Source organism: Barbus barbus (genome assembly GCF_936440315.1).
Source record: "Barbus barbus genome assembly, chromosome: 28".
NCBI classification, from domain to species: domain Eukaryota; kingdom Metazoa; phylum Chordata; class Actinopteri; order Cypriniformes; family Cyprinidae; genus Barbus; species Barbus barbus.
Window position 1 is genome coordinate 3,633,745 of NC_136756.1, and position 25,835 is coordinate 3,659,579.

The following is a 25,835-nucleotide window of genomic DNA, read 5'->3' on the forward strand; positions in this document are numbered from 1 at the left end:
GCATTACAATGTGTGCTTCACTGAGCTGCAGTCTGGCGCACTGGCCGCTCTCAGAGCTGCAGGAACCCAATGGCAAGCCCAGTCACCCGCGGGAAATAAAGGCTGAGGAGGTCTGACACGTCTTTGCTAGGGGAAATCATTCGGACGGCGACGTCGCTAAGATGGTGCGTGAAGGTTACGGCAGTCTGCGGAAAGAAGAATACTTCGCAGGACTGCTTCTGCTCGCGGCGGCGGGGTTTGGGCTCTTGATGCATGAAGTCACGGCTTTGCCTGTCTGGAGACTTGAGGTATGCTATTAGATTTTCATCAGGACGATCGTTTCAGAAGCGCTCTTTTTCCTTGCGTAACTCTAGACACGCGTCAAAGCGGCTCAAAGGCGTCACGCAGGATCCATTGAAACCCTCGAGTTATAAAACTACAAGTCGTTAGCGCCCCCCCCACACAAAAAAACCCGCAACGGAGTGGGACAGAACGCAACGCGGGGGATCCGACACGCGGCGAACTGCTTTGAATTTGACGCGTCGTTCTTAAAACGCGGTGCTCGTGGCAAGACGCGACGCGGTGGCGAGCGACGTCTGTCTGACAGCAGTAATGACATTCTTCTGCATTTCCATTCAGTTTCTTTTCATTGTGTGTGTGTTTCTCTTCTACTTTTACATTCTGAAACTTTCGAGGATGCGCTTTTGGCAACTCCAAATAATGCATTTAGGTGTTTTGTGGCTTTTAGGCTTCTTCACTTTGACTGATCCATACTAGTGTAGCCCTTAGAAAAACAAAAACACTTAGGCTACACAATATTTAAAATATACTGTTGTTCTCCTTTCTCTTCCGAGAAACAGAACAACTAATTTTCCACTCACAGGCTTCTCCAAAGTTTTGTCTTGGCTATAAAACTCTCCCTAGATTGAGTGCATCCACTCCCCCTAAGAGGCTACCACCTGCGAGGAGGTCTGTAATGCCTGGAGAGAGCTTCCCATTCACTAGGCAGGGTGCTTGGAAGCGCATCTAGTCCTGGAAGTATGGGCAGTCCCGAATCATGAGCCGTGAATACCATGTGAATACAGGCATGAAATAAAAACTACACTATATGCAAGATCATGAACAATTCATCTGTGCATGTTTCATTTTTTTTTTGACATATCAAAATATCTTAACTGACTACAACTTCTCTCTGGTGACGTTTGCAGGACTTCTGCATTCATTTAGTGCACTTAATAGATGAGGATGAGTTTGTTTCTTCATCAAAATGGATTTGGAGAAATTTAGCATCACTTGTTCACCAGCTGATTATCTGCAGTGAATGGGTGCCGTCAGAATGAGAGTCAATTAATGTCTTGTGAAGCAAAAAGATGCATTTGTAAGAAACAAATCCATCAGTAGGTTTTTAACTTCAAACCGTTGCTTCTGCCTAAAATACGAGTCTATAATCCATAATAACTCTTCCTCCAGTGAAAAAGTGTTCTGGTCTGAATCAGGAGAGAAATCTGCACAGATCAAGCAGCGATTACAAGGCAAACAGCTCTAAACAAATATGTGACTGGATTCTGATGTGAGAGACAACAGCAGATGCACTTTTTCACTGAAGGAAGAGTTATTATGGATTATGGACTCTATTGTATTTGAGTTAAAAACGTCTTAATGCTGGATGTGTTTCAGCTTTTGTCTTCTCCAGATGTTAACTGATGGACTGGAGTGGTGTGGATTATTGTGGTGTTTTTATCAGCTGTTTGGACTCTCATTCTGACGGCACCCATTCACTGCAGAGCATCCATTGCTGAGACACTGATGCAGAGACACATTTCTACAAACCTGATGAAGAAACAAACTCATCCTGATCTTGGATGGGCCGAGGGTGATTACATTTTCAGCAAAGTTTTATTTTTGGGTGAACTATTCCTTTAAACCTCACTTTTGAATGCCACGCCCCCATCTCAACATCCAATCAACAGCTTATGCATAGAACCAAGTACTCACATATTTTTCTTTTTCAATAATCACTTGGATGTACTGTAAGTCACAATAATAATAATAAAAAAAGATCTGTCACTACTTTTATTTCATTGTGACTTTTCAAATTAAATGTTAGAGCTTGATATATTGTTTACAAAAAAATATTTAATGGGAATAGCCAACACAAAGGAGACGGCAGCTGTTAACTAACTAACTAACTAACCTAAAACAAACCCTAACCCCTTGCCTGCCACTAACTAGCAATAGCATGAGCCAATCATGGTTTACAGCTGTGATGTAAATAAAGGTTGCTGACTATTTACTAATAAAATATAACGAATCCTTCTGAATGTCCTGTCCTGTTAAACTTTTTGTCAACACAGGACAGTGCTATTCAAGTGACTTCATTAAGTCTAAAGAGCCCAGATACAATCCAAGATAGATCTCACTGTCCTTTCAAGATGCAGTATTGGCACTTCTTGTTATTGTGTGCATTACTGAATGTAAATGGAAGGTACAGTATGGCACTATGCTCCATCTGTAGCAGTTATATAATCAGTGTTTTGTCCATCCTTGGGGAAAAGGCTGAAATATGTGCATTGGCAAGGATAGTATGACTTTACTTGTGTCGAGACAGTTTACCCATCTGTGTGTTACTGACCCCTCGACTGTCTCTGTCTCTTTAATGCTTGCATTACTTGTTGTCCAAGGTTTTTCGGTCTGGCTGGTTTATGGAAGTGTTGACGGTTTCGTTTGGGATATTTAGCTATTTGCTTTGGCATATTACTACACTGTGTCAGTAACGTATCCAGTCCGCATCTCAAACCTTTCTATTTCACAGAAGACTTTTCTGGATCTAGCAGTGTTACATAATTTACAGTCAGCATTGGCAGCTCATGACCGAGCGTTAAATCTACTCATGGCCAACAGTTGAGAAAGCTGTCAGACGCAGTGAAAAAATAGATAAAAGTAGCTCTTGTGACTTGTATGAACAATATGAACATCCGTTTTGGAAAGTGTCTGATCATTCGGTCATCACAAAAATAGCTGGGAAGATAGTTTGTCTTTGTCGCGGAAGGAGCATCGATTAGGCTCTGAAGTATCGCATTTTAGATTAGGAAAGGTTTTAACTATTAATTACGTCGCTCTCTGTTTGTTTGAACAGATCTCTTGATTGATTGTTTGCGCTGGGGTCAGCCACTGTCAGACATGGTTCCTTGTGCATTAAAAGCACCTTGAACCGTGACTCTTGTGAGCGGCTGTATCCTGGAAGGAGCTGGAGATTGAATATAGGCCACGGTTTCTTGTCATGTATCGTTATGCAGTGTGGTGCTACAAAGAAAAGAGTCTTCGAGAATACCAAACATATGAAGAGGAAAGCAGCCAAACCTCAAGACACTTGGCTCAAGCTTCTACCTGCAGATTTATCCATTTCTGTTCCTGAATCTAACAGCATGACATGGATATGATTAGTTGTATAGCCCTATATCCTGATATCCTGCATGTGGAGAAAATGACCTGCAATTCTAAGAAAATACAATGATCAGACACTCTTTACCCAGGAAAAGGCTGCTTGGCGGCATTATCCCTGTATTCAGTGTATGCTAAATTAGCTTTAATCCACTTTCTTCACATTCATCCTCATCTGGTTTACTTGCTATTTTCTGCTTCAGACAAAAAGTCCTTGAATATGATCCAAAGATTTGATGGCATGTATTTTGCAAAGTTATCCGTATCCATCCCACTCCTGAGAACTATCCTCAGGGTTATGCGGATCTTTTAAAAGTAATGAATTACAACAATGCATTAGTCCATAAAAAAGTAACTAACTACGTTACATAGTTACTTTTTATGGAAAGTAATGCATTACGTTACTTTTGTGTTACATTTTGTCACCTGGGCTTGGCTTGCTTTTTTATGTTTTAAAAACAAAAAACCCAAAGGTTTTTGGCAACTCTAAAGGCCCTTTCACACCAAAAGTGAGATGAATAAACCTTAGGCTGAAGGAAGTGCCTCTGTCTCTGCACTTACTCCCGATTTCTCTCAACACAGAGACAGGAGAGCTGTCTGTGAATAAATGGGAAAACAAAGTAACTTGCATTACTTATTTGAAAAAGTATCTGTGATATTTTGCTGTAAATTTAAAAGCAATGCCTTACTTTACTTGTTACTTTAAAATAGTAATCTGTTTATGTAACTTGTGTTACTTGTAATGCGTTCCCCCCAAACACTGATCATTAGAGACCAGTTATATGAAAAATGTTGGTCAGTAGTCAAACATTTCTCTGGATTTCATTGCAGACCAAAACAAGTCTCTGCTCTCTTTGCCACCACAGACCGATTCTCTATTCTCCACAAACCATTAAGTTCCCAGTGTACTAGACTTTAAATGCCAATCTTTGCCTTATTTTAAGGTGTTATCGCTGGTCAAACAGAGACGCTGAAAGGCTAAATGAGGAATTCTTGCAATCATATATATTCCAGTTGGACTGAAGGTTTAACAGTAGACCAGAGCTCTGTGGAAATGCACCTGCTGACTTATCTCTGATTCTGTGGCTGCTTGGGACTAAACCTCCACCTTCTTTTGTCTCGGAAACCCATGAAATATCAACTGCGAGTGACTGGAATGCACACAGCAAACAGTCCTGGGAGGCTCCATGTGCTAGCTGCAGAAAGCCGCATGAATTCCAGTGGACATTGACATTGGTAACCAACACCAAACCTCAGAGTTGGGCAAATAATGTGGCTCCAAATCATGTCCTGCTCAAAAGCGTATTTGATATATTTAGTGATGCCTTTAAAATGGCATTCTAAGAATTTGCACTTGAAAGACTCTGTTCATCATCTGCTCTCTAAGAGAAGGACGTACAGTTTATGAAGGCTTGTATTATTATTACAATAGTACTGAGCAGTAATACTCATGTATTCTGGATAAGTCACCCATGTATTAGCTTCACATGTTTCTTGAAATGCACTCATGTCCCATTGTGTTTCTTCTTGGTTCATGGGGTTCTGGTGATCTCTGAATAAAGTCCTTTGGCGTGTAGTTGCACCAACCTGTAAAGAGACCCTACTCATGTCTCAAACTCCTTTAGATCATGAGTTCAAGAGTAGCTGAACACATATTGTATGATTAAACTAGGCGGCAAGCTGATCGCCCCAAAACACTGTCATTTGTGAGTTCCACTCCGTCAATGTATCTTGGACCTAAAATACGTTTTTCCATTTTCAATTATTTTCCACTGGAAAAGAATGGAAGTCTTGCTTGCCAAGAGTGCAGCTTAAAAAAACCACGTCTGCTTGTAAATGCATGTGATATAAAGGCAGGCCTAAGAGTCTGGTCTGAAAGCGAATCAGTTCAGGAATGTCCCCTCTGCCCTGTCGGACCAAAATAGTCTCCATCTCCTCTAGTTATTACTATCTTAACTTTACTGCTCCTATCAGTGTTTGCAAGTGGCGTCTGCTAGCTTTTTACCTTTTAAAACACTCAGACTTGGGCGCTCTATCGCCACTTGACCCTTTTCCAGAAGATTGAGATAAAAGTCAGCAAAGGACTTTACAGCACGTATAGAAAATCCTCCATGTTAGTCCATGCAGTCGTCCGGTTTGCAAGACTGTACGCTCTGTGTGAAGCAAAAAGGAGCCAAGCTTTATGCAAACACTGTGGATTTCTAACCCAGAGACTCCTTGGCTCTCTGCTGTGTTTGTGTATATGTCTGTGAATGTCTGCTTAATGTGTCTGTTTCAGACACTAGTTTAAGGTCAGATTACCAGCAAAGTGAAAAAATTTGGACAGCTTTATGAAACCCAGAGAGCGCTCTCAACATCAACGTCTGAGTTCAAATTCAGGCCAAATACCTTCTGGGATTACAATATAAAATGAGACGATTTTTTATGTCTAGTAAAAGCCATGTTTTCCCTTTTTTTCCCCCATAGACTTAAATATTCCTGCCAATTCAATACAGTGCACATTTTTATGAAATCAAAACTGTTAGCTTTGAGACCTTCATATAGTTGACAGTCCTTTATTGGACACTTACAGTCATTTGCTGCAAAACTGACCAAAAATCTTGATCTTGCATGCATCATTTTTTTCTAATACATGCTCTCTAGGATTAATTTCACCCCTTCCACTGAATTACAGCATAATTACTACCTGTCACCAACTAGCAGTAGAAACATAAGAAATTGGCTGGAATTTATTGTTGAGAATGAAACGTATTCATGAAAGTGCTTTCATCCATGGTTTTAAAGGGGTCATCGGATGCAAAATTCACTTTACAAGTTGTTTGAACATAAATGTGTGTTGGAAGTGTGTGTACACATCCATCCTATTATGATAAAATTCCACCCAGTGTTTTTTTAAAATCCCCTTTCTCAAATCAGGCTGTTCTGAGATCCCTGTCAGAATGACGTAGTTCTGTGCAGGCCCCTCCCACAAGAGTTGATTGACAAGACCGTCTTACCTTAGCCCCGCCCTGAGTGAGCTGAGAGCTGTCCAGCTCCGGTGCAGGGGAAGACAAGATGTCACCGATTAAGTGATTGAGGTGTTTTGTTGTTGGATGTAATAATGAATATAGCAGTCGTCATTTACTCCCGACATCTGAGCCGCTGAAGACGCAGAGGAATACGTTTGTTTCTGAAGGGAATGTGTCCCTTATTGTGTCCCTTATCTACCTAAATGCATCTATGTTTGCGCGAATCATTCGTGATCCAGCTTCACCTACAGAAGAAGTGAGTATAAGGGTTTTTAATGAATCTTTGCAAATTGCCTTTCCTAATAATGTTCTAATTAGCAACTTTCATGATGAATCTAAAGTAAACAGACCCTCAGAGAGCGGCTCAGAAGAGAGGGGCGGAGTCAGCAGAGCTCATTAACATTTAAAGGAAAATGCTACAAAACGGCTTGCTCTGACAAGAGCTGTTTTTGACAGGTCTAAAAAGGTGTTTTTTTTACACTACCATTGACAAATTTTAACCAAACTATGTTACAGACTTTTCATTAAGACCCTAAAGAATCATATCAACTTGTGGAAAATGGGCATCCGATGACCCCTTTAAAAAACGATCATTTGATATGTCCCACCGAAGCTTCCTGTGAATCACTTCAACAATGTCATGGGCTCTTTAAAGTTATTTTAATGTTTATTTGTTGTTGAGTTTCTAGAATGAGCACTCATGTAGTTGAGTACTTCAGCAAGTTGATAGCATGTGTTTGCTGTGAATGTGTGGGCTGTGGTTGCACACTCTGACCAAAAATGTAGTTTTCAACTCAGTAATACCGCAGAGTATTACTGAAAAAAAAGATGTATGTGTGGTTAGAGCAAATCTTAATCTGAAAGTTTATTTACACATCAGATAATACTGTGTGTGTGTGTGTGTGTGTGTTTCAACTGTAGTATTATAATAACATGATGTGTAAATCTGGCTGGAGTCGAGAATCTTCTTTGATTTACTATAGTAATGCTGTGATATAACTATTCTACCTTATCATAACTATCAGCGAGAGCCATGGCACTCACAGTCTGACAGCATCTGATTTGAACTTTTATTTTGTTTAAATAGATAAAATTACATAACTGAAAGGTCATGCTGTTGTGTTTTGGTGATTAAACCAAATGTTCTTATTATATATGACAATTATCTTGTATTTTGAAATGAGTACGAAAGGAAATGTGAAAACACAATAGCAGGTTTTGAATGTGTAATAAGGGTGATTAGTTTGGAGTTTTAGGCTAAGAATTTGTAATATTTACCACTTGCACCAAATAATTCATTATTGAATTAATGTGCTACTGTAATTGAATGTAAATGTACTGCAGTGCGTTGCATGCACTGTTTTGTATAAAGAGCATGAAATAATTGTCTTACATCAGACAGTGGAGCAGTCTGGCGAAGAGCAGTCCAACAAGTCTGATTTAATAACTGAACTGAACTTTCTCATTTGACTCCTGACTAATCAATGCAAGATGTGTTCCTGGCTCAACAAGCCATTTATTAGAGCAAATTACACTTTAAAGCACCTCACAAGTGCACTTATCGCTCTTGTAGGAGCAAGCGTGGCACAGACCTTCATGGAAAATCCTGCTCACAGATCAATCTAATCTAATCTGAGATTTTTTTGTCCAAGGAAGAAGCTCTCATGTCTGGTGTTTTAATCATTGGAATTCATAAAGACGCCCGCTCCCATGTGCTTCAACTTTCCAGAAACAAACGCTACACACTCACTCCAGAGAAACTGAAGTGGGACAAATTCAAGCTGACTTACAAGTAAGAATCCTTTTATGTTTTTGTGCATTCGTCTGATATAACAACTGTCTGTTTGAAACCTGTGAAGTCCTGCACAGCTTCTGTTTTGTTGACATTTTATAACCTGTTTACATTTTTTCCATGTTTACCCATGATTGGAAGCTCTAGGATTTCAAAAGCGTGTATCCAAAGGACAATGATTACAGAATTTGTTTCCCTCTGGTCATACAGTATATTTATGCCATTAATTTTTCTTTGCGGTCTTGCATATCCTGGTCTGTCAAAGTTTGATGTGGTATAAAACTTATTTTAGAAATTATTTTGTTTCACAGCAGGAAGCAAGTCATACAAGTTTGGAACAATATGAGTAGATGATGGCAGAATCATTTATTCTCAGTGAATAAATGTTTATTTTTTGTTTACTTGTCCACATTTTAATGGGTGTTTTGTGTGTTCATGCAGACTGCTGTCATTTCCAAGGAATATTTTGAATGCCACTGACACAAGGAGAGGCATAGCCAAGGCCTTCTCTATGTGGAGCGATGTCTCACCCTTCAGTTTTCGTGAGGTCCCATCTGATCAAGAGGCCGACATCAAAATCGGTATGTCAAATACATTTTTGTTTGTTTGTTTGTTGCAGTACAGAGCAATTTGAAGTGACAAAGTAACACAGAATGAGGTAAATTTGTGGTTTTGTGTTTTTGAGAAAAAGGGTTTTCGTCATAAATTGCCAACTATGGTCACAACTTTCATCATTAACGACATAGTTCAAGGATTTGGTGTTTCCCTAAAAGGACATACTATCATGACAAAATTAACAATTCGCCTAACTCTCGCATGCTCTTTAAAACATTTTACTCTTTCCTTTGTCCTCCTCCTCCCCCTCCTTCATCATCTCTAACAGCTGACGACTTTGACACATTCTTCATTAATAAAATTACAAACCTCACTGCACAATTTTCCACACCACAATCTATCAAACACATCTTACCAGCAAACATACACTCGTTCACATCCTTCTCTCCACTCTCTGAGGCAGAAGTCTCTAAACTCATCCTTTCCAGTCATCCTACTACTTGTCCACTTGATCCTATTCCATCTCCTTCAAGCCATTTCTCCTGCAGTTGTACCTGCACTCACTCACATCGTTAATACATCCCTTCACACTGGAATTTTTCCCTCAGCATTTAAACAGGCTCGTATAACTCCAATTCTTAAAAACCCACTCTTAACCCAACTCTTTTAGGGAACTATAGACCGGTTTCCCTTCTTCCTTTCATTGCAAAAACACTTGAACGAGTTGTGTTCAACAAAGTCTCTGTCTTTCTCACACAGAACAATCTCCTGGACAGTAACCAATCTGGCTTCAGAAGTGGACATTCGACCGAAACTGCCTTACTTTCTGTTGTTGAAGCCCTAAGACTTGCAAGAGCGACTTCCAAATCTTCATTACTTATCTTGCTGGATCTGTCTGCTGCTTTTGATACGGTCAACCATCAGATCCTCTTGTCAACCCTATTGAAAAAGGGCATCTCAGGAACCACACTCCAGTGGTTTGAGTCTTACCTCTCTGATAGGTCCTTCAAAGTATCTTGGAGAGGTGAGGTATCCAAGTCGCAACATCTAGCTACTGGGATGCCTCAGGGCTCAGTTCTTGGACCATTTCTCTTTTCTGTCTACATGGCATCACTAGGTTCTATCATTCAGAAACATGGCTTTTCATATCACTGCTATGGTGATGACACTCAACTCTACCTCTCATTCCATCCTGATGATCCGACAATAGCTGCTCGCATCTCAGCGTGTCTAACAGACATTTCTTGCTGAATGATGGACCATCACCTTCAACTCAACCTAGCTAAGACAGAACTGCTTGTAGTTTCAGCTAACCCATCGCTTCATCACAATCTCACCTTCCAGTTAGGCTCATCTACCATTACTCCTTCAAAAACAGCCAGAAACCTTGGAGTTGTGATCGATGATAAGCTGAATTTCTCAGACCACATTGCTAAAACTGCCCGGTCCTGCAGATTTGCATTATACAATATTAAGAAGATCAGGCCCTTTCTCTCGGAACATGCAACACAACTCTTTGTTCAGGCTCTTGTTCTGTCCAGACTTGACTGTTGCAATGCTCTCTTGGCAGGTCTTCCAGCCAATTCTATTAAACCTCTCCAATTAATCCAAAATGCCTCTGCAAGATTAATCTTTAATGAGCCGAAAAGAACGCACGTCACGCCTCTGTTCATCAATTTGCACTGGCTACCAGTAGCTGCTCACATTAAATTCAAGGCATTAATGTTTGCCTACAGAACCACCACTGGCTCTGCACCCCTTTACCTAAATTCATTACTTCAGACTTATGTGCTCTCTAGAAGCTTGCGTTCTTCAAGTGAACAACGCATTATTGTGCCATCCCAAAGACGCACAAAAACACTTTCACAGACTTTTTCATTAACTGTTCCCATCTGGTGGAATGACCTGCCCAACTCGATCCGAGCAGCCGAATCCTTACCCATCTTCAAGAAACGGCTAAAAACTCATCTGTTCCATCTTTACTTGACCCTCTAACTTTAGCACTCTCTATTCTAATTTTATTTTATCTATGTCTTTTTATTTAAAAAAATAAATAAATAAAAAGAATAAAATAATAATAATTATCTGTACTGCTTTAGGCTAAGCAAGATTTGTAATAGCACTTGCACGTTGTTGCTCTTTTGTTGGTTTTGATTGCTTCTTATGTCCTCATTTGTAAGTCGCTTTGGATAGAAGTGTCTGCTAAATTACTAAATAAATAAATATTCCCCTGTAAATGCGACTCCTACATCTCTGAAAAGTGAGTTTTTTTAAACATTTTGCGGTGCAGACATACCAGTAACCAATGAAACATCTCTAGTTGAGTAGCAGAGTATTCATTTGGTTTGTTTGTGTAAAATAAAAGGCGATCTGACGCTGAAATGTGTTGCTTTTGAAATCACGCTGAGTGCTTGTTGCTGCTGTTGTCAGACGAGCGCTTCAGTCCTGTTCGTTCCATTGAAACCACAAAATAAAATGCACACAAACATGTCTCTGCCTTTGATTTACAATCACTGATGGGCGCATTTGGTTTTAATTACTAAAAAAACACAGACGATGTGACATGCTTAACAATCTATAGCCTGAGTATTATTACACTCGCAAGCTCTCAGCGGAGCTGCATACATCACTGTCCTGAAGAATTTGTTCTAGACGATAATTATAAGTATTTTTTTTGTATAGATGTAACTATTGCATTAAAAATGTTTCTATATGAATTCCATGTCAATAAATTAAACCTAATGTACTATTCAAAGTGATTTATGTCATATATGGTATTTTTGGCTTGTTTCACCAAGTGCAGTGTAAAATGCATGCATAGGATATGAGTTACTTTTGAAAGAAGTGTAAGCATGTCGTCTAAAAAAATCGGATATAGTCACAAAATCAGAATTGGTCATCAAGACCTGACATGTGGAGATCATGTACTTGAGCAAAATAAGCAAGCTAACATGTAGTTCAATCTATATCATTCCATACGTATACAATTTCATTCTACATCTTTTAGTTTCTTAAGAGAATTAAAGCACTGTTTTTGAAGAGTGCGCATGCGTGTACCAGCAAAATAACAGAGAACAAAAACGTGATTCTTCCATTAATTTGATTAAGTGAAGTTATAACTCTACCACCTGCTTGACATCATTAACGATTAAGGTGGTTCGAACGACGAATGCGTGACAGTTTTTTCATTTTGCATTTTCGGGAAATGGTCCTAAATTGCTAGTTAGTTTCTTCAACAATGTATGCATACTGTGGTTAGTTAAGCAGCGAGTTATGTCTTTGTTTTTTGGGAAATGCACCTTTTGTTTGTCGGTTCCTCAGATTGACATGATTCTCATTGATCACTGCCAGGTTCAGAAGATCCACCCCAGTGACTGGTGGTGAACGGTTTGTACTTGCTGGAAGTTGTGTTTGAGTCAGTTAAATTAATTTAAATGGGAATGATTCTGAGATGTATTATAGACAGGGAGACATACAAAAAATTGGATATATCATCTTTGGTATAATGCGTATAGGAGAGGATGTACTATTCAAGAATCATATTGGTTGTTTGACTGTCGTCAGGCTTCTACTCTGGAAACCACACCGACTGTCTGCAGTCCTACCTGCACCACTGTTTCGACGGCATCACCGGAGAACTGGCCCATGCCTTCTTTCCTCAGACCGGAGAGATCCACTTTGATGATGACGAGTACTGGATTCTGGGAAACATGCGCTTCAGCTGGAATAAAGGCACATGTTTTTTTCCCCCATTGGGTGAAAAATTAGAAAACTGGAATCTGATTGTTTACTTGCCTTGCTACCATGTTGTAGAAATGGTCCAGAAAGCTTCCTGGGTGTCATAATTTGAAGAAATGTTCATTATGCCAAAATAAATATACAGACACAATAAAATAGACCAGATAAAACATATCAAAACCCCTACTTATTATTAGTTCTGACTAGGTTTGGGAATCGAAAATCAATTCCAATTCTAGAATCGAATATTTAAGGTCAGGAATCGGATACTTCTTGTAAAATGAAAAATTCAATTCCGCCTATCAATTCCTGTGTGCGCATCTTTTTTTTTTTAGGTGGCGAAAAGGGGCGGTTAAAAATGTATTTGTCTTTGAATCATTCATTCAAGAGATTCATTCAAAAACACTGATTCATCCAGTAATGAAACAAGCAATTCTTAATTGAGTAATTGAATCATTCCATTCATAAATTCCATTTATATTTTTTTTAGTTGTCTAATGTTTTTTTCTTCAGAATTGTGAGAGAACCACAACATCCATAAAAAAAGTCCCAATTTATCCAGAATCATGCAACTCTATTTTTCACTCAAACAGCTCTTAATCGAGTCTCGTTTTAATGTAGACAGCTGATTTTTGTTCATGGTATTCAGCTAGAGAGACACAGACTAAGCATGTTTGATATCTAAATGTTTGACCATTTTTTTTACCACATTGGAATCAAAACTGCGAATCGATAAGCAGAATCGGAATCGGAATTGGAATTGATTAAATTCAAACGATACCCTACCCTAGTTCTGACTGTAAACAAGAGCCTTTAAGAAGCATTAAGAAGCACAGTTATCTTTTTAATTAAAGCTTTAACAAGTACAATCACTCTAGAACATTCAAATCTATGTTTGTGCTGCCAATGGCCCAAAAAAGTGCAGTTTTCTGTATAGGCATGAAACAGTTTCTACAAAATTCAAATGATTACAGAAGTTTAATAAAGATTAATAACGGATATAAACACTGATGTCTATGGTAGTGATCAAAATAGATTAAATCACTTTTTGAAAGTAACAATGTGTCAAATAAAGATTGTATTGATTATATTGTTACGCCAGTAGGTGGCAAAAAGTGACTGTTACAAATGTAATTATCATTGAATCATTCATTCAAGTGATTCCTTCAAAAATGCTGATTCATCCAGTACTGAAACAAGTGACATCTTTTTGAGTGAGTCATTGAATCATTCATTCAAACAATGTAAAATAATCCCTTAAAATTAGTTAATTTTTTTTCTTTTTTTAAAAGAGACTACAGTAATTAACATTTTATTAGAACCTCTCATAAATTGCATGTTGTTTTATTTAGTGGTATTCAGAATCATGATTTCTGCATCTCTGTTTTTAGGGGTTAAAAAGAGGAAGCATATTTGACCTGTACGTGTTTGTGTCTGTGATTGTCATTGTATTCAGGAGTGTGGCTGACAGATCTAGTTCACGTGGCGGCTCATGAGATTGGGCATGTACTGGGTTTGATGCATTCCCAGAATCGCAAGGCTTTAATGCACCTCAACGCCACACTGACAGGCCGCAAACTCATCACTCAAGATGAGGTTTGGGGATTACATCGACTCTATGGTATTTTACTCATAAGCACAAAAAAGCCCATCAAAAATAACTATACAAACTGGATTACTTGTCATACTGTTGCATTTCTACAATTGACACCTGACACCTTCTTATTTCCTGTTTTTCTGTCCATACCACTGCAGGGTGTTTGGATCGATTATTTATATGTCCTGCTTGGGCAAGGAAGGGCTATTGTGACACCAAGAGGATACTCATGCAGAAACACTGTCCTTCAAGCTGTGACTTCTGTTATGGTAAGAGGCCTGTTATTTCAGACCAGGAATCACCAAAAAAAAAAAAATATATATATAGTGTATAGAATAATCAGACTTAGACAATATAAAGTGTGGTCCTCATTGCAGCTTATTCTGGCCAATTCTGCCTGCTTAGACAGGAAGAGACCACCTGAAATAGATGTACAGCAACTAACCACAGATCATTTTGTTATTGCATGTTGTTGAGAGGAGAGGTTTTTTTAGTAGAGTATACCATAATAATAAACAGGTATCAAATATGTATTTTTAAATTTTGGTAAATAATGGTGCGGGGTAATCGCCGCAAAATCCGTCTAAAATGGTTTACTAGGCTGAGATGTGTGAAATGTCTTTGATGTTTCTGACAATCAAGCTAACGAAAGTAAAGTGCTGTGGAACAAGTTTTTGTGACAAATACTGTAGGTGAGAATCAAACCCTATTCTTCCAGACAGGGTGGTCAACATACCTCGAATACCTTTACTGTAGTATTCAGTTAAATGATACAAAAATATTCAACAAAGAGTACTAAATTTTCACAGAAGCTGGCTAACAAACAGGGAAGGCTCAAGACTGAACACCAGTTTATTGACTAGGCTTAACATAAATAGAGAAAAACACAAGTCAAAACAATCTGATTGGCAACTAAACTAGAAAACCCCAAGATCAAAATGCTTTCTAGTTCCCAGAACGGTCAGTTCAGACAGAAGTCTTACTGCAGCTCCTCTGCTACGAATGGCTCCTGATGTTCTTTGAACCACAGTTTGGGTAGCAGCAGTGGAAGAGATACTTGGCTTTTCCATAGAGCAGTCAGATGTCCAGCAGCCAATGAACATTGTATGTTGGTTGACTGCTGAGGATTTCTGGCACATGGGGTAGGGATTGGAGATAGAGGGACAAGAGACACGATGTTAGAGATGGGAGGAATGCGCCTTGATCTTGGCAGCAAGAGTCAGTAAGAAACAGGGTTAATCTTTCAGAAGATCTTGAACGGACCAATGAAATGAGAGGCCAGTTTCTGAGACTCAGCAGGAAGTAGGAGATCCCTTGTTGATCCAAACCCTCTGACCTAAACTGAGTAGTGGCGTAGGACTGTGTCCTGATAAACCTATTCCTGTTGAGTATTTATATACAGCAGGGCTTTCCTTGCACTTCACCAGGCAAGTTAGCATCTCTGGACCAGTTGCATTGCAGATGGTACAAAGACCTCAGACTCCAGCTCCAGAAAAAGGGGGAACACAAACAGGCATTCAAAGGGGAAATATCTACAGAGGAAAAAAAACTAGGTGTTGTGAGTGAACTGTACCCAAATCAAACATGATATCCAAGAAATCTGGTTGTTACAGACCAAGCATCTATGGGTCTTCTACTGGTTAACCCTCTCTGTTTAGCCAATAGATTGACGGTGAAAACTAGATGACAAGCTGATGGATTCTTCAATAAAAAAACTGGAATCATTTCAAAATAGGGAAGTTAACTATGACTTCAACTGGCTGGCTGGCAGTGGGTAGCTTAGTAAGGCACCTTCTCCAGCCAGTGTCTTCATTCTTCAAGTGCCAACTTTGAGAAGAGACAAAACAGCTCCTCACCTAAGTCTGAGGCATCTACATCTACTATAAAGGGCAACTAATAATCCGGGAAGGTCAGTACGGGTGTGTAATTATTGCTGCTTTAGCTGTTTAAATGCCCTGTCAGCCTTCTCAGTCTACTTAGTCATAGAAGCTGCCTAGAGGTCTTTGTAGTTAGATCAGTAAGTGGTTCTGCAATGGTGCTAGTTACTAATGAACTGTTTGAAAAAATGGACAAAACCTAGCAAGGTTTGGGCCTGTTTGTCAGAGCAGGGTTATGACTGAGACACTAACCAGACTAATTGGCATTACTTGATATTCTTAATGGCCAGTAGGGGTGTGTAAGGCAGTCTTGTGAAGGCATAAGGGGCCTCATTTATAAAGTATGCGTACACTCAGATTTGATCTTAGAGTGAGCGTATACTTAAATCCACGCCAGCACTCAAATTTGTAAAAACTGTCTTTGACGTGGAAGAGTGCTTATCGCCACGTCAGGGTCTGAGCAGACAACGCACTTTTTATTGTCTGAGTATTACAGGTTTTTTTAAATGTAAGCTGTTCTTGCAGCTCGCTGTTCTAAATTATGATGATTGGTGATATTTTATATCACCAGGGGCATTGAGGAATAGGTAATGTTTGAAGGAGACCGGCTGGTAGTTTTCGGGAAGTCTTGGATGTGTTATATTCTGTGCAGTTGTTTACAAATACCACAGCCACCAGAACCGATTCTTAAGGAGATGTAGAGTAGCTGTAATGACTGGGTGTCTGGAGCTGGTAGTAGCATGTACTTGGTGGATAAGTTTGTTTCTAAGTGGTTCGGGGACAAAGGTGAGTTCATGTGGACATACTTGTGGTGGAGTACATTGTGCATTGGCCTGATTGATTTCTGTCAAGATGTCCCACTGGACAGGTGCTACTAGCAGGTTTTCGGTAATGAGACTCTCCTCTACCTTGGAGTGATTTGCTGCCTCAGACAATCGTGACATGGATCGACCTTGGCATTCTTTGAGCCGGGTCTGTATGTGACTGGGAAATGAAACCGAGTGAAGAATAGAGCCCATCTTGCCTGTCGGGGATTCAGTCGTTTATAAATATTCTAAATTCTTGTGAACCATTACGGTGTAACACTCCACGTAATACACCGTGAAGATTACACAAACAACGTAGGGTAAGACTCACTTATACAATAAATAAGAGAAATATAAAACTCAAACACTAGAATTTGCATCCAAATATTCCCATGTATTATACAAGAAAAAAGATCAAATATACAGTCAACCAAAAAGTGAGGGTGATGAGTGGTTGATATGACAAGGTATCCCTGAGTCCGCAAACACTATATATATATATAATTCGAATCAGTCTCACCGGTGAAAGTCCGTGCACGAACGTCCGAGAGCAGATCCAGGAAGTCGACCGAAACTGCAGAAAATCCTCCTTGGTAAGTACCCCAATATCCACAAAAATAAAGCCAAGCGAACTTCACAAAGGAGGCAGAAGAATAATCCATAGAACAGTTCGGTAAGTATTCCATACAGGATTGACAAACCCGGGCAAAAATAGAAATGATCCGAGAGAGCTCCGACCCCTCTCGAACACCAATTAACCTCCTAAGTATATAGCCAACAACCCTTCCTTGTTGTGGTCACGTGGAGTTCGCGTTTTCCATGAACACGCCAAATCCCCCGATACTGATCTCCTCCGGAGCAAATACACACACACATATAAAGAGGCAACAAAACATATATCAGGGTGATAATTAAATTAAATGGTAAACAATACATCAGTGTTAACCAATAATAGCATCAATATGTCACCCCCTATGTGGCCTTGCTACATAAATCCCCTCCCCCAGCCATCGGCATTGGAGGAGAGCGACCATACCGTCCTTTCAGGTTTACCACATTAATATTGTCTGTTTTAGGTAGGTTGCCCCAGCGAATGGTGTAATTTATTGGCCCCATTCTTTTTATTATTTCTGCTGGTCCCTCCCACTTGGGCGCTAGCTTGGCAGAGTATTTACTTGAGGCCGACGAGAGAGGATGAGTCCTCATCCAGACGAGATCACCCGGCTGAAATTGTGCATATTTCCTCCGGTAATTATAGTATCTCGCTTGTCTGGCTTTTTGTACATCCACTCTCCGTTTTACCTCCTCTGCCATCCTGGTTTGTCTTTCGACAAGATTATAGGCTGTTTGATCTGGTGTAGGGGGCTTATGAATTAACCTTTCCAAGGGTCCCTGAAGTTGGCGGCCCAGCATTAATTCCGCAGGCGTTTTTCCGGTGGTCTCTTGATACACAGAATTAATGGCAAAACGGAACTCAGGTAACCAGTGATCCCATAACTAATGATATTGCCCCACATATGCTGCAATCATAGTTTTTAATGTCCTGTTCACTCTCTCTGTCAGATTTGTTTGCGGATGATAACTTGTGGTGAGTTTCTGGATGCTTCCCCATGACCTACACAGTTCAGATAGCACATTGGAGGTAAATTGAGAACCCCGGTCAGACACAAGATACTTCGGTACCCCCTATCGGGTGAATATTTCATCTTTGAGTATTCTGACAACTTTTTTTGTTTTACTATCCCGCAGGGGAAATACTTCTACCCATTTAGAGTAATAATCCACCGCAACTAGCAGGTAGGTGTTTCGTTTCTTGCTACACGGGAAAGGACCCATCAGGTCCATCCCCAATATCTGACCAGGTTCTGTGACTTGTGTTGATTGTAACAAACCACTGGGTTTACAGTTGTCATGTTTGTATTTTTGACAAATCTCACATCCCTTGACATAGCTCCAGACGTCCGCACGCACTGTTGGCCACCAAGCCACCTCCAACAGCCTTAGCAGAGTTTTCAGCCTGCCCAAATGTCCACCCAAGGGGTTGTCGTGAAAGTAATGCAGAAATCCAGATATTAAAGTTCGAGGGACAACCAACTGAAATTTATCCCCATTCCTCATTGGAACCTGCCGATATAAAACCCCCTGATGTTCTTCGAAGGTAATTTGTTGGCCCCTTACTTTTCTGATTTTATGTTCTGCTTTCAGACGACTGACTGTTTCATCGCTGTTTTGGGCTTGTGCTATTTCAGCAAGTGAGTGGGGAATGTCTGAAGAATGCTTCGCTGGTGTCACTGCGAGACACGGTACTTCTTCCTTTACAGATCCAGGGGTTCTAGACAGCGCGTCAGGTCCTTGATTAAGGCAGCCCTTTCGATGGTGAACTTGAAAGTCAAATTGCTGCAATCGAAGGGTCCAACGGGTCAGACGAGAGCTGGTTTTGGGGCTGTTAAATACCCAGGCTAAGGCAGCATGGTCAGTATACACATCAAATCGTGTCCCCTCCAAATAATGTTTCCACTTTTCCACTGCCCAGACCACCGCCAAACACTCTTTCTCAGAAGTAGAGTAATTAAGCTCCGCTCCGTGTAGTGTTCGAGATGCATAAGCTATTACTCTCTCTCCTTCAGTTGTCTGCTGGCAAAGGATGGCTCCCAGCCCCACTTCACTGGCATCAGTATGGACCTGGAATGGCTGATTGAGGTCCGGTTGGATTAAGACAGGTGGGTTTTGAAGTGACAATTTGATGGTATCAAAGCTGGCCTGGCATTCAGGGGTCCATTGCCACTTTACATCTTTCTTTTTTAGATTATTGAGGGGAGTTGTGATGTCTGCGAAATAGGGTATGAATTTGTGGTACCAGCCGGCTAAAAAAAGAAGTCGTTAAAGTGCTTTGAGGTCTTTGGGGGAAGGATATTGCAAGATAGCTTTGGTCTTTTCAGCATCCACTTCAACTCCTCTTTCAGACACAATGTGTCCCAAGAACTTCAGCTGCCTTTTGAAGAAATGGCACTTTTTCATGTTGAGGGAGAGGTTGGCCTAGGTAAGTTTTTTTAATATCATATTTAGATGTGACACATGTTCCAACCTTGACCTGGAAAAGACAATTATGTTGTCTATGTACACAAAGCAAAACTGTCCCCTAAGTTCTGCCAAAACCTTCTCCATCAGCCTCTGGAATGTAGCCGCTGAGTTCTTAAGCCCAAACGGCATAGACCGGAATTGAAATAGCCCTTTGGTGGTAATAAAAGCGGTCTTGTCTTTGCTGCTCTCCTCCATCTCCACCTGCCAGTAACCTGACTGGAGATCTAGGGTGCTGAACCACGCTGCTCCTTCCATAGACTCCAAGATGTCATGTACAAGAGCCATGGGATAAGCATCTGCCACTGTCTTGCTGTTAAGTTTTCTGTAGTCTACACAAAATCTATATGAGCCATCTGGTTTAGGAACCAGTACGACCGGTGATGACCAAGGAGAACAAGAGGGCTCTATGATGTGGTCCTGAAGCATCTTGTCCACGTGTTCCTCAATAATCTTCTTCTTGAAGGGTGAAACACGGTAAGCACGAGATTTAATGGGCGTTTCATCTGACAAAATTATTTTGTGTTTTTCTACACCAGTCTTCCCCAGGACGTTGGAGGTAGCCCGTGGCCAGGCTGACATCAGTTTCTGCAGCTCCTCTTGATTGTCTGAATCCCAGACCAGATCTTCTTGAGTCTTAGGGGCTATGATTGGTGTTTCCCTGGCCGGAGGTAAGGCATAGTAGAGACTTATATTGGCCTTCTAGTGATTGGTTTCCTCCTCTAACATGGTTGATCGCCCCAGAGTCATCGGTGTGTTGGAGAATGGGTAATAACTGTAACCTCCTTCTGCTTCCAGGCCGTATCTGTTCTGAGCGAGTTCCAAAATAGCTCCAGCTGCCCTCAGAAAGTCCAGGCCCACCAAAAGCGGAAATGCTAGATGAGCATCCTTCATTATGTATGTATTTAAGTTATATACTTTATTGTGCCACTTATAACTGATGTTTCTCTGGCCTATAGCTTGATGAACTTTTCCATCCGCCATGATGAACTTTTGGGGAGGGTCTGCAGATCTCATTGTGGCTTCCCCTCCTAATTGTCTCCACAGGGTTTCCTGCATTAATGTGAAGGTACTTCCTGTATCTACCACCGCCTTCATTTCTTTGCCCCGCACCACCACCGGAATCAACAGGAGAGACGTTGTTGTGTGTGGTTGGGCTATAGATAAGCCAGCAAGATGTTTGGAGGAATTTCTTTCAGATGGTTTTTTATCTGACCTTTCCCTTGTATTTTGATTACCAACTTTTTGCCAATACTCCTTTGCCCCCATACAGTCCTTCTCCACCATTGAGCCCACTTTCACCAACTGTTCTACTGTTTTTATCGTCCCTCTTAAGCAGCCTGCCACCCTGGGGTTGATATTGTTAAGGATGCGGCTCACAATCTCATCCTCGGAGATATCAGGTTTCCACTTTATGCAGAGGGCCCGATAGTCATAGGCAAAGTCTCTCAGGCGCTGTTTTGGCTGCTGTACCATCGACCTCAGCTTGTCTTCTACCCCAGTGAGGTAATCCTCTGGTAGAAAAGCAGCCAGAAATGCCTTCTTGAAAGACCGCCAGTCAGTTATCTTTCTCTTCTCAGCCTTCCACCAGCTCAAAGCGGGACCACGCAACACTGTGCTAAGGGTTCCCACGAGCTCAGCACTTGGAAGTGGCCTGATTTCCAAGTAATTCTCACATTGTTCGATGAACGTGAGCACATCCGCCGTCTCACACTCATCTCCAAAGGTGGGAAACTCTAGTCGAATGGGAGGCTGCGTACAGAAAGACGTAGCATTTTGAACAGCTGGAGGATTAAACATAGTGGTTAGTGTATCGTTGACTCGGGAGACATCATATGTGATATTAGGGGTTTTAATTGCTGCTACTTTAGTTCTAGCAGCAGGAATCGGGGCACGAGGAGCAGTAAATGAAGAAAAGGAAGTAGCTGGTGTGTATGATTGAAGACGAGACAATGAAGGTGTACTGGTGTAACGCATTTTTTTCAACTGACTCGCCCATTTTTCTTCTCTCCTCAGGAAACAGTCTGTCACGGCCTTCTCCAACCTCTCTAGACTTTTCTGGAAGTATTCCTCCAACCCTGCCAAGCCAGCGTCCACTGCTTCTCTAAAATTGGTCTCTCGATTCAGGGCGCTTTCAATTGATTGTTTAAAATCATTTTCCCCAGCCTGAACTTTTGTGCTAAGAGCCAATAAATCAACATTTAATTTATCAATATCTGCCTGCATTGTTTGTATAACATTAGAATAGCCCAAACAAGTATTCACCTCCTCCTCCTCCTCGTCATCATCATCAGTTTTATTCTCAGTGTCAGAAATGAAAAGGGAACTTTGCATAGATGTTACTTCTGCTGTTGGATTACGTCGTGTTACAAACGGGCCTGCAGTAAAATCTAAATCAGGCCCGGCACCACCGTCGAACCCCTTCATTTTCATCATAATCCTTAGACATCGATACATTGTTATCCACTATATCCATATGGGTATCAGTATCTATTTCCTCCATATTTACAAATATATACACACCAATATCAACTAAACAAGGGTACACAAAGAATTCCCTGTACGGGCTACCACTATGTAACACTCCACGTAATACACCGTGGAGATTACACAAACAGCACGGGGTAAGACTCACTTATACAATAAATAAGAGAAATAAAAAACTCAAACACTAGAATTTGCATCCAAATATTCCCATGTATTATACAAGAAAAAAGATCAAATATACAGTCAACCCAAAAGTGAGGGTGATGAGTGGTTGATATGACAAGGTATCCCTGAGTCCGCAAACACTATATATATATAATTCGAATCAGTCTCACCGGCGAAAGTCCGTGCACGAACGTCCGAGAGCAGATCCAGGAAGTCGACCGAAACTGCAGAAAATCCTCCTTGGTAAGTACCCCAATATCCACAAAAATAAAGCCAAGCGAACTTCACAAAGGAGGCAGAAGAATAATCCATAGAACAGTCCGGTAAGTATTCCATACAGGATTGACAAACCCGGGCAAAAATAGAAATGATCCGAGAGAGCTCCGACCCCTCTCGAACACCAATTAACCTCCTAAGTATATAGCCAACAACCCTTCCTTGTTGTGGTCACGTGGAGTTCGCGTTTTCCGTGAACACGCCAAATCCTACTGATACTGATCTCCTCCGGAGCAAATACACACACACATATAAAGAGGCAACAAAACATATATCAGGGTGATAATTAAATTAAATGGTAAACAATACATCAGTGTTAACCAATAATAGCATCAATATGTCACCCCTTATGTGGCCTTGCTACAACGAGAGCTGTACAGTTTTAATAACCAAGTATACTTCATTTTCTCTGTTCCGCTCTGTTTTGCACACTGTGCTCCTTTAAAAAGGAGTATAGCTTTTTGGATATGCTCAATGCATGCACACTATGACTGCACAGTCAAACTCCACATATAAGCATTTAATTTGTGGACCCTTATCCTTAAACCTGACAGAATATGAAAATTCAAATGTGAAGTGGACTTTGGTGTTTTAGATGCATGGAGATTTTGTGGCGAATTTTCTGATTCCCCAGAAAACAGTACATAACACTGTCATCATGTTCTGACTTCAGCGATGCTGCCACTCTAAAATGTAGTAGGTCTAAAATAGAGATTCTTGGAGCCATCAGAGGTAAAGGAGTGAAGTCATCTGCAACACTGGGAGTGAACAAGAGAACATAATGAACAAAGTCTTTCAAACAACAGGAGTTATGCTATTTCATTCCACTGCTAGCTACCATTATGTTCTGGACAAGTAATCAGTTGTGCAATCTTATTTCATTTTCATTTTCCAACAGAATTCCCATTTCCCACTGTCCCGCCAACCCCAACTCCCCCACGGACAAAACACAAGTTTGTTGTGGAGGGAAAGAACCTCACCTTCCGCTGTGGTAAGAAGATAGCAGCCAAGAAAGGCAAAATCCAGTGAGTTCTTGCTTTTCTACACAGTGTGTTATAGTAACTCTGATGCTGATTCTGAAAAGTACAGTGCCTATAAAAATGATTTGCCCCTTAGTGGTTTTCATGTTTTATTGTTCTACAACATTGAAGCACAGAGGATTTCACTTGGTGTTTTTGACACAGAAATATTCACCCTCTTAAGGTGGTCACACACCAGATGAAAAGCGCAGCACAGAGCCAAACCATGGCTAGGACAACGCACAGGTATCGCAAACTGCATACGTTGCATTCAGTTCAAGGTAGTAGTCCAAAACAGTTAATTCAATCACTAAAAAGACAAAAATTCACTTTCAAGAATGAACAAAGTGGAGTCAATAAGTTTGAAGTTAGGTGTTTGAAAAACTGGGCAAAGGGACAGAGAAAGCATAATCTATATTCTTTCTGTATGATGCATATGGACTTTATTCAAGCCACAGAAAGATTTTCTTTCTCACAGAAAGAAGTGTTTTCCTGACAAATGCACAATATGTGATCTTCCAGCATAGGATGAAGTCATTATGTGCATTAACAGTAATTTGGGACAAATGTGATTTAATGGAAAACTATGTAAATGGCACTCTGGTGTGGCAGGATATTGAGCAGAATTTTGAACAGTGTCCTGAGCCACAGCTGGGCTCCATGGACAGATGCAGAGTAGAACCACCTCTGTGTGTAAAATGATAGAAAACAATATCACTGCTTCTCAGCCAGTGTGCAGCCCCCTTTAAAGTCAGTATTTGTTATTGTAGATGCAATTCTAACCACAAGTCTGTTGGTCCTCATATTTTTATGCAAATTACTTAACCCAAACATGTGGCCTGTCATTAAGAATAAGCATTAAATTCATGTGTGGATGCACCTGTAGTGCACCTTAAGTACCTTTTTATTATTGTGAGAAGCATTTGTGCTTGTTTAAATCAGGGCTGGGCACCTCTGGCCCTCTAGAGGTCCACTGGACTGCAGAGTTTCATTCTTATGAAATTGGTTATTTTGGACTTCATCTTTGTAATTCTTTTTAGATCACATTTTCCAACCCAGTTTTGGAGGAACACCACAGTTCACATTTTGGATGTCTCCCTTATATGACCAATCCAGTTCAGAGTCTCTACTAACAAGATCAAGAGTTGAAAATGTGTACTGTTGGTGTGCCTCCAGGAGTGATTTTCTGCCAATCACTTAATTCCTCTGAGACTCAATGCTGTAAAACAAACATGAAGAAATCTTTTTACAAGCTCTGTATATGATGTCAATCCTGAAGATTTGCAAGTTTTGTTTGGAATCTGGGTGTTTTTAGAGAGAAAATGTTTTAAAACATAAATGACATTTGTGTTTGTTAGAAATGTCCTAACCTGACGCATTCTCTCACACTGATAGTTGGTATAAAGACGGCGAGCTTCTGGACTTCTCTCATCCCGGCTACATTTCCCTGAAAGATGACCACATCACTATTGTGGCAAATGCCATTAATGAGGGAACATACACCTGCATCGTGAGGAAGAAGAACAAGGTGCTGACCACGTACTCTTGGAGGGTACGAGTGCGCTTCTGAGGACCTGAGATGCTCCTAGAGCGTGAATTATATCCAGAACATTAGCTCAGACCAGATCCACAACATATGAAAATGTTTTCATATCAGGGTTTTTACTTGTGTGTTGTAAATACATTTCTTATTTTCCAAATAAAACAATTTATTCTGTCATTTTAAGCTTTCAATTAATTCAGAATGACATGACAACATTTAAATCCATAAAAAAATTGGTGAAGTTTGGGGGAAAATACAGTGCGGTCTAAAAAGTCTGAAAACGCTGGTGAAACGGCTTCATTCTTGAAAATTAAAAATTTAATTACAAATAATTGAACTGAAAAAATTACATATGTTTTAAATGCTTTGTTATATTGTCTCTCTTATGCTTTCATGACAACAGAAGTAAAGTTGGCATGAACAAAACCTGATGATTCATGATATCCAGCATGAGATGTTCTGAAGTTGTTCACT

The 25,835-nt window shown here is 40.4% G+C and overlaps 1 protein-coding gene across 4 annotated transcripts; it reads left to right on the plus strand.

Annotated features, from left to right (window-relative positions):
* LOC306847908 (matrix metalloproteinase-23-like) lies at positions 1–25,537 on the plus strand. 4 transcript variants are annotated; one of them, XM_079382147.1, is made up of 9 exons: positions 1–287; positions 8,081–8,220; positions 8,662–8,801; positions 12,340–12,507; positions 13,970–14,134; positions 14,269–14,379; positions 23,698–23,824; positions 24,003–24,064; positions 25,214–25,537. In XM_079382147.1, exons 1-8 carry the CDS (start codon positions 162–164, stop codon positions 24,019–24,021), a joined length of 996 nt encoding a protein of 331 aa, XP_079238273.1. In that variant the 5' UTR covers positions 1–161; the 3' UTR covers positions 24,022–24,064; positions 25,214–25,537. The 4 variants fall into 4 exon arrangements, with proteins under 4 accessions (XP_079238273.1, XP_079238270.1, XP_079238272.1 ...); XM_079382144.1 differs by lacking the exon at positions 24,003–24,064; XM_079382146.1 differs by lacking the exon at positions 24,003–24,064 and having other exon boundaries at positions 23,698–23,790.
* Positions 25,538–25,835: the final 298 nt, after the last annotated feature.